The sequence below is a fragment of the Polyodon spathula genome, chromosome 7, assembly GCF_017654505.1.
Source record: "Polyodon spathula isolate WHYD16114869_AA chromosome 7, ASM1765450v1, whole genome shotgun sequence".
NCBI lineage: Eukaryota > Metazoa > Chordata > Actinopteri > Acipenseriformes > Polyodontidae > Polyodon > Polyodon spathula.
In genome coordinates this window covers 24,895,852-24,913,053 of record NC_054540.1, presented here as the reverse complement: position 1 = coordinate 24,913,053, position 17,202 = coordinate 24,895,852, and the positions used below count along the sequence as shown (strand labels likewise).

Here is a 17,202-nt window from a genome sequence, read left to right as displayed (position 1 = left end):
CACAATTGTACCTAGAAAACTCCATGAAAACGGATCGAGGACCAGAAGTACGGATGGCACTAGTACCATGGGATCTATATGGTATATATATAGATATACGAGCGCACCGGGTGCAAGACCTCAGATATATATCTCTAGTTTATATATATATATATCCGGTGGAAAAGACAACATAACACACACACACACACACACACACACACACACACACACACATTTTTATTTATTTATTTTCACGGAATGGAGAAATGCATTTTTCAAAGTTTTATATTTTCAGTGCCAAACTTTCTGTGGTATTGTTTGTATGGAATCGGCCCTTATTCTTTGTTTATTTATTTTTTATGTTTTTATTTCCCAAATCAAACTTATCAAGTCATCCAGGCAAGTCATTAGTGTCTTTTGGTTCAAGTTGCCTTTACATAGTAGGGCGAATGTTGATAAACGCATGTGCCGTTTTCCTCTCTTTAGATACCTGTTCAAATGCACAAAAGTGTTCTCCAAGTTTCAATTCCAGCTTTGGCATCCTCACGAAAGAACAGCAGTGAGCAGGCCCAGAGCCAGGAGCAGGAGGATTGGGGCCTGTCAGAAATTAGGTACTTTCATAGAAATACAAGCAGGCTGTGTGTTGTACCTTTTGAATACAATGTCAAACATTAATGCAATAAGAACTTTTTTGTTTCATAATGCAGTGGGATGGTGACACCAGATATGTCTTCAATAATACAAGAAACAAGCTTGTGTGATAGTCCTGTGTAAGTATATTATTATGAGGCCATCCAACCATTGTTTGTAGTGACACACCAACTATTCTGTCCTTTCCTGTTCACAGAATTCTGTAATGTGGTCTGCTCTCCATCCAGTTGCTTACCCACAGCCCTTTTTCTTTTTTTTTTTCTTTTTCTTTTAAGAACAAGTAGTATGGACAATTTAAAAAGCAGTGACACGGATAAGGTATGTCATTTTCAATGTCTTTTATCATGTTCTGTCTGTAAAGGCACACACACACACACACACTGTAAATTATATTTATTCGCACAAAATAGATATGATTCTTCAGAAGGATGTCTATAATCAGATACCATTTTTTAAACGTTTATTTACATTCTTCTAGCACCTAATTCCTATATAAAAGTAACATTTCTGTCTTTTCTTAATCCAGAACCCTGTTGTAGCGCCGACTCATCAGAAGCCGACAGAGGTAATTAGTATTTCAGAATTGTGTTCATAGTGGAGGACATGCAGGGAGGTTTGTCAGATGAATCTCAGACGCTTTTTCTTCTTCTGTGTGGTCTTTCTCATGTTTCTTTTTCTTCTTTTTTACGGACGTCTCCTGTCTAGATGGCTGAAAACTTTTTTCTCCTCATTAAGGTTAGCATCTCTAAGTAGAATCAATATTTGTTTTTAAGTTCACTTTCTTTCTTGTTTAACATTTGGACAACTGATAGCCAAGGTTGCTGGAACTAGGGGTGCAGCAGCACCCCCTGGCTTTGCATGGCTTCCGTCATATGCAGGGGTTACAGTTTTGTTCAACAGCTTTCAGCCCCCCCACTTTAAAAAAGGTTCCAGGGCCACTGCTGATAACTGACTGCATACACTATTTATTGGTATTCGTAGTGCACTTTTATTCTGTCCTTTTTGCTTGCTTTCTTCTTTAACTTTTTTATAATCTGTTTCTATTTATGAAGTGTATTTCCCATTTCTTTAACTGTGTGTTTCTGTTTTTATTTCGCACTTCGTTTGATGCCCTTTTATCTTATTTCCATTTGTGAATGTAGTCCTGAAAAGCACATTCCCTTACTTTCACTACAAGCCCAAAAAAGGAAGAATCGTTTTTTTCCCCCACATTACTTTTATTCCAAAGTAAAATGTATCTCACACCCTACTGTGTAAGGGTGACACCTAGTGGTAGTATTCAACTAGATGTTTTACTGGTGTTTCCTCATTAAGCCATAAATCAGTCCATTTAGAATTGTAATACAATGAATAAACATGTTATTGCACCCTAATAATATATATATATATATATATATATATATATATATATATATATATATATATAATGTGTTATTATATACACACACATGTGTATCTCTCAAGGGTACCAAAGTCTACACTCCCTTTCAAAATGTTCACCTTTTGTTGCCTTATAGCCTGGAATTAAAATGCATTCAAATACTTCTTTGTTTTTTTTTAATTTATCTACACATCCTACCCCACAACTTCTCAAGTGAAAAAAATATTCTAGAAATTTGTAGAAAATTTACTAAAAATAAAAACTGAATAGCTTGGTTGGATAAGTGTCCACTCCCCTTGTAATAGCAATCCTAAATTAGCTCAGGTGTAACCAGTCACCTTCAAAATCACACTGCAAGTTAAGTGGCCTCCACCTGTGTTAAATTGTAGTGATTCACATGATTTCGGATGAATTCAGCAATTCCTGTAGGTTCCCTCTGCTGGGTAGTACATTTCAAAGCAAAGACTCAACTAAGATGCTTTCAAAAGTTGTTGAAAGGCACAGATCAGGGGATGGCTACCAAGAGGCCAATGGCAACTTTGCAACAGCTACAGGGTTTTATGGCCAAGACTGGTCAAAGTGTGCATGTTACAACAATATCCCAAATACTCCCAAGTATTAACTCAGGGGGGTGGAGACTTATCCAATTATGATCTTTCAGTTTTGTATTTAATATATATTTTTTCTCAATAAAAACTTTTTTCCCCTTAACAGTGTGGAGTATGGTGTGTAGATAAGTGAAAATCTTCATTTAAATGCATAAAATGGCACGGACTCAAAATGTGAAAAAACTTCAAGGGGATGTAGAATTTCTATAGGCACTGTATATAGGAGGTTGTGTGTTCAGGTGGTTAAATAAACAGGCTTGTAAACAGCAGGTCGCCGGTTCAAATCCCGGCTCAGCCACTGACTCGTATTGTGACTTCACTTAACCTCCTTGTGCTCTGTCTTTCGGGTGAGACATTGTTATAAGTGAGCAGCTGATGGATAGTTCACACACCCTAGTCTCATGTCCTGTAACACGCTTTGTGATGGTGGTCCACTATGAAAGGCGCTATATAAAAATAAAGATTATTATTGTAATGTATCTGTACTATATCATTTTGACTTCTTTTTTAGAACAAAGCTTATGAAGAGATCAGCAAGTTTAGTCCTCTTCTTCCTAAGCCTCCTGGTCAGCCTGGCTCAGTCGATGATGAAAGCTTTGGTTCTCGGAAAGCGAGGGCCTCGTTTGGTCGCGGCTTCTTCAAGATCAAGGGAAGCAAGAGGACAGCAAGTGCACCCAATCTAGGTGGGTAACTTTGTCTGCTGTAGAACCAAAGGTCTGGACACAGTGAACTAATTTTACACATTCTAGATTTATTTCATTTATTCATTTTAACAGTGTTGAAACAGGGACTCTCATAATGTCAAGCCAAAGATTTAAAATGTGCCTAATTTACAAGGTGGGAATCTAAATATGTTAAAACACCTGGTATGATGATTAGTTTTAATTATTGTAAAAAATCTCAATAGAGTATATTTAGAATTTATATACAGGATACCATATATGCTGCATACAATACACTGGCCTATTGTGCAATGTAGTTTTGCCAACCCTTGTGTGGATACTGCACACAAACCTATTAACTGTGTACCTCTATATTGCATGATCATGGCTACAAAGTGTATAGGTGACTTGGAACTCAAGGTTCTCAAAATGTTAAACGACTTTTTTATTGTCATTAATTGGGTCCTCCAACTCACTCTAGCAAGTTTATTTCCTGGTATCCGGTGATGCTCTCTTTGTATATCAGCATTGTTTCCTTCTGGTCCCTTTTTTTGGGTTCTGCTTTTTGTGTAATTTGTGCACTTTACCTTGTTGTCCTGCATATGCTCTGCTGCTGCTCTGCGTGTGGTCATAAACATTGTCTGGATATATGAAGATCGCAGTCGAAGTGCAAGTGCACCTACATTAGGTATAGTATGTAGCTGCATGGGGACCTGCAGGCACAGCAATGCCATGTGGATAAACTGAATAACTGGATGCTGTCAAAGTGTTTGTGTGCTCTACTACTGGTATTGTGCATCCTTATGTATAACTGGTGTTTGTCCAGCTATGGATCAGTGATGAGAATTACTTTTCTATAGCTGTAGTATTTATCCTTTAATCTTTTAATGGTCATCTTCCAAAACATGCAGTATAGCTGTTGAAGCCAGAATGAAACATTTAAACAATACTGCCTGAAACTAGACAGAGTTGCTGTACCTAGTGATAGCAAGACTCTTTAAACTGTTTATATATATATATATATATATATATATATATATATATATATATATATATATATATATATATATATATATATATATATATAATTTCCCCCCCCCCCCCCCCCCCCCCCAGTATGCAATTTATAATAGATTAAAGGACCATAACATACAAGTGTTGTTTTGAATCGCGATCTGTCGCTTCCTTGTAGTGTTCTGTTGAACAAAACCTTAGCGCTAGACAGCCTTATCTTTTATCTGTTACCTAGAAAATTGCTAACGTTAACTCAGGCAGAATTTAAGACCAGGTCCTCTAATCATTGAATATGCTTTGTCATTTCAAGGATAATCACATTCATCATTATTGTTTTCTTTCTAAAGCTGTTGTGGTAGTGCTAATGCATGTTATTAACAGAAAAATCCAGTTGTTCATTATTCATTGCAAAATGGCATGTGCTGTGGCCCTGTTCCTACTTCACTGTAGATGTGAAACTAAGCAGAAACCACTTTGTGATTAGTGGTTCGCAATTGCTTCCATCCTTAAGTTCCTGGGTAGAAACCATTGTTCATTGCCACATTCCTTGGTCATGGTGTCCTGCAAACTAACAACGGTTACAAACCATTTTAGTTATTAACTGTCATCAGACTACATTCAGTGCTGGGATTTATCCATAATGGATGTTTCTGAATGTATTTAAGACACCCCGTTTTAAATGAGGATTAAAAAGAAAAAAAAAAAGAGTAGATGGAACAGTACGGGCTAAAGCGTTTGACATAAAGGCTAATCCAATATGCCCAGGTTACTGTGCATCATTTAAACCAGCACTGAGTGGGGTCATATAAAAGAGGCAAAAAAAGTTTTTGCTGATATATGTTCTGTATTTATATGTAGCGGAGACAGAAAAAGAAGGCTCTGAGCACATAGATCTGGCAGGAATGCCTCGTAGGTCTGCAGATGCTGACAGCTCCCAAACATCACCTTCTTCACCAGACTCCAAGAAAAAGGCCAGAGGAATCAAGAAATTGTTTGGAAAGTATGTTCCTGTGAATTTGATTTGATGAAACATGTTCTTAAAACAGCAGTAACCATAATTAGGGCCACATTCTTTTCTGTAATCTATGGAAATTTTTATTAAAATATAGGAAATAATAAACTTGGCAGATATTCAAAAGAAAAATATTCTATTTAATGTAATATGAAAGTAATAGATAGATAGATAATATATTTCTTTTTGTAAATGGTGTCTTAGCATTGTACTATAATTTCATGTAACAGATATTTGTCTGAAACATTAATAAATATGTAGTATTGCTGCAGTATCAATAATGTATACTCTTATTGGCCTCTCTAGTTGGAGTTGAACTAGAGATAGTAATTATTAATTTTATTTTTTCTTTCATTCCCAGGCTTAAAAGAAGCCAGTCTACAACATTTAACCCTGATGATATGTCTGACACAGAATTTAAAAGAGGTGGCGTGAGGGCAACTGCAGGCCCTAGGCTGGGCTGGTCTCAGGACCTACAGCATGCTAAAAGGTACGATATAGTAAATGAGAACTGGCAAAGATGTATTACTGGATAAAAATATTTCAGTGCAGGTAAAATACACCAGTCAAAAGTTCTATCTAAAATGCTGTCTTTATTACAATTAAATAGAAGATTTAATCTTTAAGTGTGTGGTTCAGTTTGTATTACAGGTGCCAGGTGCTGTAGCAATAACACTGAAAGGAGTGGCGGCAGAATAATGGGACCTTGTTAACAGCTGTGTGGTGTAAAGTTGATATTTGAATAAGTAAAGTAATATTAAAGTAGTGTACTTGTGAATAGACTTAAGGGTAAAGCTCCAAATATCCTTTCTTATTTGTTTATCTTTCTATTACTTTTTTCAGTTTTTTTGTTTTGTTGCTCCAGTATTTACATTAACAATTGTTCTCTATCCAAATCCACCTTGTATTATTTGTGCCTGCAGAATCCTAGTTGTCAGTTCCGCTTTGAGTACTTTCTGATTATAAAGAAAATTATAATTTTTAAGTCCTTTCAACCCTTAGAGAACAACAAATATAATATTGCACCGAATCACCAAGCAAATTAGTGAACAGATTGTCGGTATTCAATTTAGGCTTTTGGGGATAAATAAATTTTAGGGTTTTTTTTTTTTTTTCAAACAGTGAATTAGACGTGCCGTTTGCAAAGTGGACAAAGGATCAGGTGTGTAACTGGCTACAGGAACAAGGCCTGGGTTTAAATGTGAATTTTGCCAAACGGTGGATCATGTCGGGACAGACTCTACTGCAGGCTTCACAGCAGGACCTGGAGAGGGTGAGTAATGCTGTTGGAGAGGAGGAAACATTTTTGTCTTTGCTCCAGATTACAAGACGGTCACCCTTTGGCTTGGATTGCAGACAGTAAAGGAGGTGGAAGGGCTTCAGTGGGTCCCAGTTAAACAAAGGGGACAGGGCAATTGTATACAGTTATGCTGAAGTATTTCTGCTTTTTAAATCATTTATTATAAAGGGTGTTATGACCACAATGTATGCGTGTGTATTTTTCATTATGATGTGCTTCTGTGTTCTTTTCCAGTTCATAGATACTAGATAGCTCAATAAAGTGGTGCAATCCATTTGCTTTTGCTGTGCTCCAATGGATAATATGTTTGACCCTCCAGTTTGTTGCAATAACTGGTTAGATTAGATTTACATCCAGTATTTGTTTTGACAAATTTACATTCTCACTTGTTAAGAGCATTTGTTTAAAAAAATAAAAAAATAAAACAATTTAATAAAAAATCATTAAATATATACCTGTTTGTCTATGTGTTGGCAACAGTTGCAGTGAGGCACTAGTCTAGTGGATAGCACTAAGGAGATGTGAAACTTAGTAGAAGCCGGATCTTAGTTTCTGTTTTATTATTAATGTCTCTAGAAATGTTTGAAAATCTAATTTCTATTTGCACCATTCTACAGCTCTGGATTTTCTAATTCAAATTAAGTAAACAAATTTTATAAAGTTGTTTTTAAAATAATGAAATAAACTTCCCTTCCTTCGTAGGAGCTTGGAATTAAACAGCCTCTTCACAGGAAGAAGCTGCAGTTGGCCTTGCAAGCCCTTGGTTCAGAGGAAGATGACCGCAAAGGAAGACTTGATTACAACTGGGTCACGAGTAAGGCTCTATACGCGTGGGACATTTTAACATGTTTATGTATGCTGTTATTCGAAGATGGATTTTTAATTTTAATGGGTTTTCAAAACATTAAATATAGAAGCAAACCTTACTGGTGTTTCAAAATACATTTCCATTGCAAATTATTATAAATTCATACAAATTGTTATCTGATTTTCTCAAGTCCAATTTTCTCCTTAAACTCTTGTTCTCTTTAGGGTGGTTGGATGATATTGGACTACCCCAGTACAAGACTCAGTTTGATGATGGAAGAGTAGACGGGAGAATGCTTCATTACATGACTGTTGTAAGTTCCAGTATATGGGGATACGGAGTATAGAAAATGCTGTTGTGTTTTAACCTTTTTATCAAATGCAGTACATTGTTTGCATCGCATTTGAAAGCAGATTTGCTAAAGCAGGTTCCTATAATATAATCCAGTCATTTTGAATTGAAATGTGACCAGTTCCATGTTAAAATTCATATGTATGCTGAAACACAAAATAGTTTATCTCTGTAGATCTTTAAAATCACTGAGAGAAAATGGGTTACTTGTCCTCGCCATTGGTTTGGGTTCCCCCTCTTGTTTAACAGTAGAACCACGCGGCTATACTCCTACCTGAAACTGCCGCCAGCTGTCATTATGTTGGTTACATTTTAAACATCAGTATTAAAATGAGAGACAAACTATCAGATTCAACTCAAAAGTTTTAAAAGCAACAACCATGTTATAAATCCCCATCGCGCAACAGGTTAAAACCATATTTAAATGAACAATTAAACATAAAAGGGTTTGTTTTCAAACTTCTAACATATAAAGCACAAAAAGAAATAATTTGCATTTGCAAAGTTTTCTTGATCAACATTTCCAACGTCCAATAACGGTGTAACAAGGTATTTGTAAAAGGATATGTTTAAAAAATTATTTTTTAATTTAAAACAAAAGTTTGTTTTCTCTTGCGTGTGTCAGTCGGTGCAGCACAGTATCCAGGTTGAGGTGCAGCAGCCTGCTGCTTTGCATTTTTCTGATTTGAAATGTTTCTGGCGAAGCGCTGTGGCTAGCTTCAAGATTAAATCTCTCTACTGATCTTTTTCCTAGTGCATTCTTTATACAAAACTAAGGAATTGGTGGCTGCCAGGTCGAGTAGAGAACAGGCTTGTGTGTGTGTGTGTGTGTATATAAAATAGAATATTGTAGGTTATATTCAAAGTAAAAACGTGTATTGTGAAAGGCAGTCAAAATGACTGCTTTGGCAGTTCTAGGTGGGCAGGATTAGCCTTCGAAATGCTGTCATGGTGTTTTAGTACATTGTGGCAAAGTGGCTGGTAAGGGGAACAGGTGTAGCGGTGATGCGATGCAGGAGTGACAGGCAGACAACGGTATTTCAGTGAAAAAGGTGCTTTTAATTATAATCCAGGTCTGGTGACCGTAAAATAATAAATCCCCGGCTATACACAACAATGTGTAAAGCACGGGGATAACGAAAACAGGGCACAGTCCCGAACAAAAACACAAGACGCGGTCACCAGTCCTGGGTGCGTGCAGACGTGCAGGTGCTCAGTGCAGGCACAGGTTGTGTGGTGTGTAGTGGTGCTCCGGATCGTGCTGACCCTGGCGACAGCTCCGGAGGTGTGCTTAACTGTCTAATAGTGAACACAAAAACAGACAGTTACACAGACAGACACAACAATACAAAACACGAACACAATCCACTCTGAGAGCTCCTCTCTCAGTCCTTCTCTCTCTCCAAGCATTTAACCCAGACGAAGGAAAAGATCAGTGTTACCCAGGCCCCTATATGTAATCCCGCATGATATCTAGGTAAACGGTTGCAGCTGCCTCTCGTTTACCTTTCAAATCAATACGGTCTTACAACAGAGTCTCGCTTCTTTCCAGGCTGACCCACTTCCCCGTCCCGGAAACGAACTGTCAAGCCAGCCCTTCCAGATACTTCTCCTTTCGTTCTTTAGCGCCCTCACAGGTCGGGAGGAAGATTTATCTCCAGAACTCATATTTCTGTCACATACATGTATTTAGGAAAAGTCATTAACGGACAACCACATAACTTTCAGACACGCAGAGTAATTTAAACTTGAAAACCTCAAACCGTAAAAATGACTGTAGTGGCGGTTCTAGTATTAAAGAACATATGCAAAGCTAAACTTTCTTAAATGTTTTAACTGGTGGGGTCACTTGACCTTGGAAACTGTTATTCACCTATTTCCGCGAAAAAAAAAAAAAAATGTCATGACTTGACCTGATTTTATATTCGCATTTAAACAAAACTATGCATTTTACTGAGCTTTTTCTCCTTCTTTCCTCCCCAGGATGATTTGCTATCCCTGAAAGTTGGAAGTGTTCTACATCACCTTAGTATAAAGAGAGCCATTCAGGTCCTGCGCATCAATAACTTTGAGCCTAACTGTTTACGCAGGCGACCCTCAGATGAGGTACGACTATGTCAATGATGCTATTGGAATCTGTTCTTTTTACATTTTGAACGCGTTAGGGTATTCATTTAGTTTTACTTTTTAAATAATTATTAAATGAGGCAATGACGATATGCCCCTGAGTATTCATCAAATTAAACTTTCCCATTATCTTTACTCTTACTGATTGTTTAGAAAGATCTTCTGGATCAACATTTCTTTGTAGACTGCATTTAAACAATTTATTTTGTACCTTTTACATAAGGTAACCTGTTCTTTTTATGGCCCCCTTAGAACAACATAACACCAGCAGAGATTGCTCAGTGGACAAACCACCGTGTTATGGAATGGCTGCGATCTGTGGACCTGGCAGAGTACGCTCCCAATTTGAGAGGGAGTGGTGTACATGGAGGCTTAATGGCAAGCTATTCTTTAAAGTATAAATAACACCACAAGATGGATTATAAGAAGTTTAAAAAGATAATTGCTTATGAATACTTTTCTGTTACGTAACAATATAATAATGAAGCAATATTAAAACCTGTAATATTTGAAATTAATTTTTTAGGTGTTGGAACCTCGGTTTAACGTGGAAACAATGGCCCTTCTGTTGAACATTCCTCCAAACAAAACTCTCCTGCGTCGACACTTGGCAACCCACTTCAATTTACTGATTGGCCAAGAGGCTCAGCAACAAAAGCAGGAATCTGTGGAGTCTCCTGACTACACCCTTCTTACTGCCACTGCTAAACTGAAGGTCTGTGTAGTTAAGTTTCTCTTCCTTGACTGTAGCTGAAGACTTTTGTTTCATAGAAAGTGGTAACAAGGAGAAAGTTAACTGTATAAACTATAGTATACAGAAATAATTACATTTGCCAAATTATTATCCCCCATGACATAGACATGCATCTGTCAAGCTTAAAGCTATATCTTGAAAATAGCTCATCCAGTTGGGTTGAAAATTGGACATCATGCAAATCACTCTTTTGTAACAAGTGAAGCACAGCAAATTATTATTTTTATTTACGAGAGCAGGGAAAGTTAAAAAGTATAAAGTAACTGATTTCTAATCAGTTTTAGAGTAACCACTTACAATTACACTAGGTAGTTTAAAGAAGGATGGTCAAGGGGTATTTCAGATATACCTCAATTAGACTGAACTCCACATTTTATAATCAGAACCTCCAGATTAGCAGATGTGATTCCAAGAAAGAATTCTGTGTGGGGTTTTTTTAGTTTTTTTTTTTTTTTATTTCAGCCAAGAAAGCTTGCTTTTGGGAGTTTGCGGAAGAAGAAACATGAAGAAATTGAGGAGTATGTGTGCCCGATGGATGTGGCAATGCCCACAGGAAGTAGTTTTCAGAATGCATGTAAGCGTGGAATGGAAATCAGACTGTATGATGATGACCTTGATCGCTTGGAGCAGGTAAAGTTTTGAGATATTTACGTGGTTTTGCAGTAGGAGAATATTGTTAAAACTTTTTTTAAAAAAAAGTAGATATTTGTACATATTTGGGTCTTGCTTATGTGCTGCAAGCATACAGCCCCTCTCAGTTGAAAGTGTAAAATTTGCATGCTTTCATTCCACAGACTTGCATATCAGTCAATGAATTGGCCAATAAAACATTCAAAGGCTCTGTACATACAGTAATCCATCAAAGAAACATTCAGCAGCCGAGTTCTTGATTAGTGCTTGGGCAAATATCTGAATATTCAAACAAATATTTTTTGACATGTATTCGGCACAAAAATCAGACGTTCGTATTAGTTTGAAAAAACAAATGTCTTACGCTTATTTATCATCTTGCCAGAAGTTGCACAACAGTTGAAAAAATGGCAAAAGAGCTCTATGTGATTATGTGAGATTTAATATATATTAAAAAAAAAATAAAAATAAAAAATAACAGATCTCAAGCCTCTGACAGCAAAAAGTAAACAAACCAGATTACGCACATGCATGCATAATAATCTCTCTGGAAAGCTGTCGGAATCAAAAGATCTTGTGCTGCTTTAGAGTGAGTCAGAATCTCATGGGACAGAAAACAGGCAAGCACGTCATTCTGAAATGCCTTGCTTAAACAGTGCCGACTTGCTGGAAATGTTGTGTAGTGATTCTTGTGTAGATTTTGTTTTATTTTTTTTGCGACTTTATGTGGAACGGTGAGTTTTTTTTTTTTTTTTTTTTTTTTTTTATCCCTTCATTGTACAACACCATTTCCACATTTTTGTTTTATTTCCTCGTTCAGCTACAAAAAGGCACAAATAAACCTCATGTTATTACTTTATGAAAACGTATCTATGGCCACTGTTTTACTGTGAAGAAACGGCAATGACCAGGAATTTTTTTTTTTTTTTTTTTTTTTTTTAAAGAAGTAGAAAATAAATAAAATGCTATGTCAACTTTATGTACTGTTTATTTTTGGAATAAACAAAGCAGCGTTTTAACTTGAACTGCTATTTGGAATCCTTTGTTTTGTAGTTAATTCACAGGGGTAAAGTAAGGCCTACACAACATATTCTTTATTCCTAGGATATTTTTTTTTTTTTTAACATTTTACACAGTGTAACATCTTGCTGTAAAATAAAGGCACGCATACAGGGGCCATGCCCCCCCCCCCCCCCCCCCCCCCCCCCCCTGCTGCTTTGCTGTCTCTACCTGCGTTCTGAGCAATATAATGGCTTTTATTACTTTTTGAAAACAAACAAATTGAGTGAACATCCAAACATGAAAATCCTGTATTTGCCCCATCACTGTTGGTGACTGTAAAATTTGCATTGATAAATATGAGATAAAATATATGTAAAATGCCCCAAACCTATAGTGAAATCTATCGACTTCATGCTCGGTACATGACTGATTCTCAAGGTCAAGTTCCATTACACTAGTCGTATTGAACAGTAAATAAAAAAAAAATAAAAAAGTTTTAAACTCTGGCCAAATCAATGAAAAAGACAGCACACTTTGAGTATTTGGTACAATGTTTATTGGTAAAAGTTGAACCAATTCATAAATGTTCACAATTCATAAATGGTTGTTAAATTTAACATTTATTATTTTGTTTAATTGCATAACATTTAGGCCAGTGGACTGTCTTTTAGATGTTGTGGTGATATTGACATCATTTTGTTTTGCCTGTAACACTTAGATATTACTTGTCTTTATTTAGATGGAGGACTCCGAAGGAACTGTCAGACAAATTGGAGCTTTTTCTGAGGGCATCAACAACTTGACAGTAGGCTGTTTTTTTGTTTGTTTATTCTGCAGGGTCTCTTGATCTCGGTTAAGGTAGTCTCAATATACAGTAGTTGGAAACATCTGTTTATGTTCAGTAATACTAAAAGCACATAGGGTCAAATATATAATATGAATTACCATCACTCAATAGATGTTTTCCTTTAAAAAGATCCCAATTTTTTTTTGTGTGTTTTTTCTTTTTTTAAATATGTTAATGGTATTTTATTTTAAGTAGTAGTAACAAAATGACAGTTCTACATATTTCTATCTTGCTCTTAAGGCTTTGTTTAAATTGTAGAGGCTTCTGACCAACTGCTACAAAAATACCATTAAAATACAGTCAAATACATGATAGTAATTAATATTTGGTAACGTTTACTGGAATGATGTAGATACCTCCTATGTGCTTCTTAAAGCACATTTAAAGTCTTCAAGGCTGCTAAAAGATCACAGTGCGGAAAAATGAGGATGAAGACATGTTAAAAGAATATTACAGCTATGCAGCTAATGAATTTCCAATATTTTTGACCTCTTCAGCTATGCAATATATCTGTAGTGCTGTAGTTTATATGAGTAAACAACAGTGACAATATCAAATCCTAAATTTGATTACAACATTAACCTTGCATTTAAAGAGTAAGTAGTGGGGTTCTGCAAAATGTAGCTTTACACATCCCCACGTGTTGCTACAACTGTTTAAATAATGTACCTGTCGTTTTTTATTTTCATTAACATCCTGACAACTTTTTACACTTATAACCTTAAAGCCTGTTTTCAAGGCTGTTTTCAAAAGATTCACTGTAGTGCACTGCTAGTGTAAGGATTATTGCTCACATTGTCAAACAGGTAACGCAGAAATAATGAGTCATGATGTGAATTATTTTATCGCTCTTCCTGCAGATCTCAAACCCCAGTGCACTATTGCAGACATTTTGAAAAGAGCTATGAAACAGACTAAAGTCAAGTGTAAAAAGTCAGGATAGTCACATGAGAAGAAAAATTATACATAATTTTAACAGTTGCAGGAACACGTATAACATTGCAGGAACACATTTTTTTTGGAACCCCGCTACTTATTCTATAAGCTCTTCTTTAAAATTCGAATTTATCTGAAAGTGGTAAGGTAAAACATTGAATGCACTACTAAAGGGGGGGTTGGGGCAGGGGGATTAGCAGTGTGAGCAATAACCAGAGTCTGAGTAATCTGTAACCAAATTGTTTTTGTTTTGTTTTTTCTTGCTGCAGATGGTAAGTTTGCCTGCCTTGGTTTGAACATTTGCATTAAAATAATAAAACATACATAACTATTAACAATTGCTGATCAAAACACAATGATTTCCTGGTAAAGGTTAATATTGTAGTAAACATAATTGTATGTATAAATTGAAACTCCATTTAGAAAGAAAGTTGTACCCCCCCCCAAACAAAACAAAACAAACAAAAAAAAGCACTTTCATAGCTATGGGAAACCACATAGTCTTAAATCTCAAGTTCCCAGTATCTGTCAGTGCAACAGATTGGCTTGTTTTTTCTAATATTCTGTGACTAGCTGGCATTGTGTAATCTGTACAAAACATACAACTAGACACAGTGTATTGAGGGAAAAGTAGTGTGAAAAGGAATGGGCTGCAGAAAACTCACTGTCAAACAGGTAGGCAAAGTATCTTAGTTGTATTATTACTATTATGATGTTGGGCCAGAGATGGTACAAGCATTAAATGTGAATGTAAAAAATATGTGTGTTTTTAAAAAGTAGTTATGAAAGTGCAATAAATAGCTTTCTACAAAAAAAGGCACATTTTGAATAAATTGCTTTTATTTTAATTGTGCTGCATTTTGGTTTTTTAAAAAAGAGTGAATTTGGCAACAGTGTGTGTCATTGTAGTTGGCAAAATTCATGGATTTTTTTTCTGTTGTCTTTTTAAAGGGGCTGTTATATATTTCCTCCATGAAACTTTGCTTTTCATTACAGCTTTGTATACTTTGTTTTTATTTGTAGATCATTAGCTGGTTTGCATAATTGTTTCTCTTCAGCAGTAGTTAAGCATGAATTAGTGTTTGGCACTGCTTGTGGATGAAGAAATGCATTGGCTACGCTTCTAGAGGTGTAGTGGTTATTTTGGGAATACTTACTACTGTATTTATCGATCAATATGAGAGGTAGATTTGGCTAGGGACTTATGTTTGTAAAAAAGGAGGCGGGCAGGCTTTTTTGTTGAACAATGAGATGAGTTAAAACAATTTTTCCCAATTCTGATTATATTCCCTGTCCTAGAAAAATGATTCTGCATTCTGAACGTGTTATAACATTTGTTGTGTTTATTATTTTAGAGCATGTTAAAAGATGAAGAATTCTTCAAAGAACTCTCCACCTGTTCTCCCAGTGCCAGCGTAACAGATGAAGACTCAAATGTGTGACAAAGAAAGTGACCCTCATTTAGATGAACGGATGGGCTGTGAACCGTGAAATTGAGTGTGCAAATTGTAAAGAATGCCTATACATTACCTATATGTCATCTAATATATATATTGTAAAAATGTGGGGGCACTTATAAGTGTGTCCTGAAAATTATTACAACTATATTGAAATATATCTTAACCACATTTTGAATTGCATACAATTATCAGCAGTCTATGGTTCTCAGTAGATTGCTGTGTTTTAAATAAACTGCATTTCATGTATAGTATGTAAAGGTTGCCAAATATCTAGAAGACAAGTTATAAGACATTTCCCCCTGTTTTTATGGACCCATATGACCACTAGTCTTGGTCACTTCAAGTACTTTTTTTTTTCAATATGTTAAAAATGTTAGGGTAAGTCTGGTTAGCAAAAGATTATGCATTATAAATCACAAAAGTGAAGATTGGGTTCCGTAATTACACTGTGTAACAATTTTTTTTTTTTTTTTTTGTTCCTGGGTAGTAAGTGCTATTTCCTAATTGCTTATGCCTCAAAAGTATAGAACATGGCTATTATTCCCCACAAACTTTGCTGTTGTGACCAGGACAGTGATATTTCAAAATATCACTATTTCCAATGGGAAAATGAAACTGTAAATACAGTATCATGGTAAATCTCGAAAAACTACTCGCTTCTAAATCTTTTGTAGTCATCTTTGTATTACTTTAGTATAAATACATGTTAATTTGGATTCATATGTTGTTTTTTTCTGACTTTGTGAACGTAAAGACACACATTTGCCCATTTTCCCATTGGAAATAGTGATATTTTTAAATATCACTGTCCTGGTCACAAAAGCAAAGTCTGTGGGGAATAATAGCCATTTTCTATACTTTTGAGGCATAAGCAATTAGGAAATAACACTTACTACCCAGGAACAAAAATTGTGTTACATAGTGTTATTATATAAAAGCGTCAATTTTGAGAGAGTGTTTTGTTTTTTAAATGTTGACCCACCCCTTACCCCATAGGGGTCTGTGAAACTAGCCAAAAGAGTATTATTACATTTTATAGTTAAAATTAAGTCTTGCAGTTCTTACGACGCTGTAGTGCAGTACTCACTTCTTTTTTTTTTTTTTTTTTTTTTTTTTCCCCTACTCCCTACTTTTGAATTTGTGTTTTTTACTTCTGTAATAAATTTGTTTTGATATAAGATGATTGCATTTTTGTAGAAAGATCCTAGTTTGTAAACCAGCTGGTTACTGGAGAAGATGGATTTTTTTGTAATCTTGTGAAATATTAAACATTTTGAGGTTTTTACCTAATAGGGTATTGTTGCAACCTTTCACTCGATAGTTTAGGTATTTACTGCATGGCATATGTTTAATTGTTTCTTATGATAAAATGTGTACTTAGCAATCTTTTTTTTTTTTTTTAAAGAAACAATAATATTGGTGTAGTTAAGTTACTTTTGTATTTCTTTTGTGTTTTTTTTCTACATTTAAACCTGTTTTTCCCCCCAGTTGGTAGTTATTTTATTTCACTGTTGCAAAACCATTCACCCTGGGCAGATAATTGTATTAAACATATCAAAACTTCAAAATGGGAAGGAATACACCAAAAGCATTACCTTAAATCACTTATCACTCAGAAACGTATGTTTGTATTCTTCACCATCTCTTCATACTGTGGAGTGGAGCTGCAGCCATAGC

The 17,202-nt window shown here is 35.6% G+C and overlaps 1 protein-coding gene across 12 annotated transcripts in view; it reads left to right on the top strand.

Moving 5' to 3' along the window:
* The window catches only part of LOC121318410 (liprin-beta-1-like), a 55,661-nt gene extending 39,658 nt beyond the window's left edge, over nucleotides 1-16,003 (top strand). For 4 of the 12 annotated variants that reach the window (XM_041255038.1, XM_041255037.1, XM_041255036.1 and 1 more), the window contains 19 exons: nucleotides 469-593; nucleotides 690-752; nucleotides 909-951; nucleotides 1,160-1,198; nucleotides 1,339-1,368; nucleotides 3,134-3,305; nucleotides 3,940-3,972; nucleotides 5,157-5,298; nucleotides 5,672-5,800; nucleotides 6,433-6,583; nucleotides 7,313-7,424; nucleotides 7,643-7,731; nucleotides 9,753-9,875; nucleotides 10,149-10,274; nucleotides 10,423-10,611; nucleotides 11,113-11,280; nucleotides 13,022-13,087; nucleotides 14,335-14,337; nucleotides 15,421-16,003. In XM_041255038.1, coding sequence (XP_041110972.1) covers nucleotides 469-593; nucleotides 690-752; nucleotides 909-951; nucleotides 1,160-1,198; nucleotides 1,339-1,368; nucleotides 3,134-3,305; nucleotides 3,940-3,972; nucleotides 5,157-5,298; nucleotides 5,672-5,800; nucleotides 6,433-6,583; nucleotides 7,313-7,424; nucleotides 7,643-7,731; nucleotides 9,753-9,875; nucleotides 10,149-10,274; nucleotides 10,423-10,611; nucleotides 11,113-11,280; nucleotides 13,022-13,087; nucleotides 14,335-14,337; nucleotides 15,421-15,507 — 1,890 coding nt within the window. In that variant the 3' untranslated portion in view covers nucleotides 15,508-16,003. The remainder of the gene's footprint in view (nucleotides 1-468; nucleotides 594-689; nucleotides 753-908; nucleotides 952-1,159; nucleotides 1,199-1,338; nucleotides 1,369-3,133; nucleotides 3,306-3,939; nucleotides 3,973-5,156; nucleotides 5,299-5,671; nucleotides 5,801-6,432; nucleotides 6,584-7,312; nucleotides 7,425-7,642; nucleotides 7,732-9,752; nucleotides 9,876-10,148; nucleotides 10,275-10,422; nucleotides 10,612-11,112; nucleotides 11,281-13,021; nucleotides 13,088-14,334; nucleotides 14,338-15,420) is intronic. The other 8 variants (XM_041255040.1, XM_041255039.1, XM_041255035.1 and 5 more) reach the window with 5 other exon arrangements.
* Nucleotides 16,004-17,202: the final 1,199 nt, after the last annotated feature.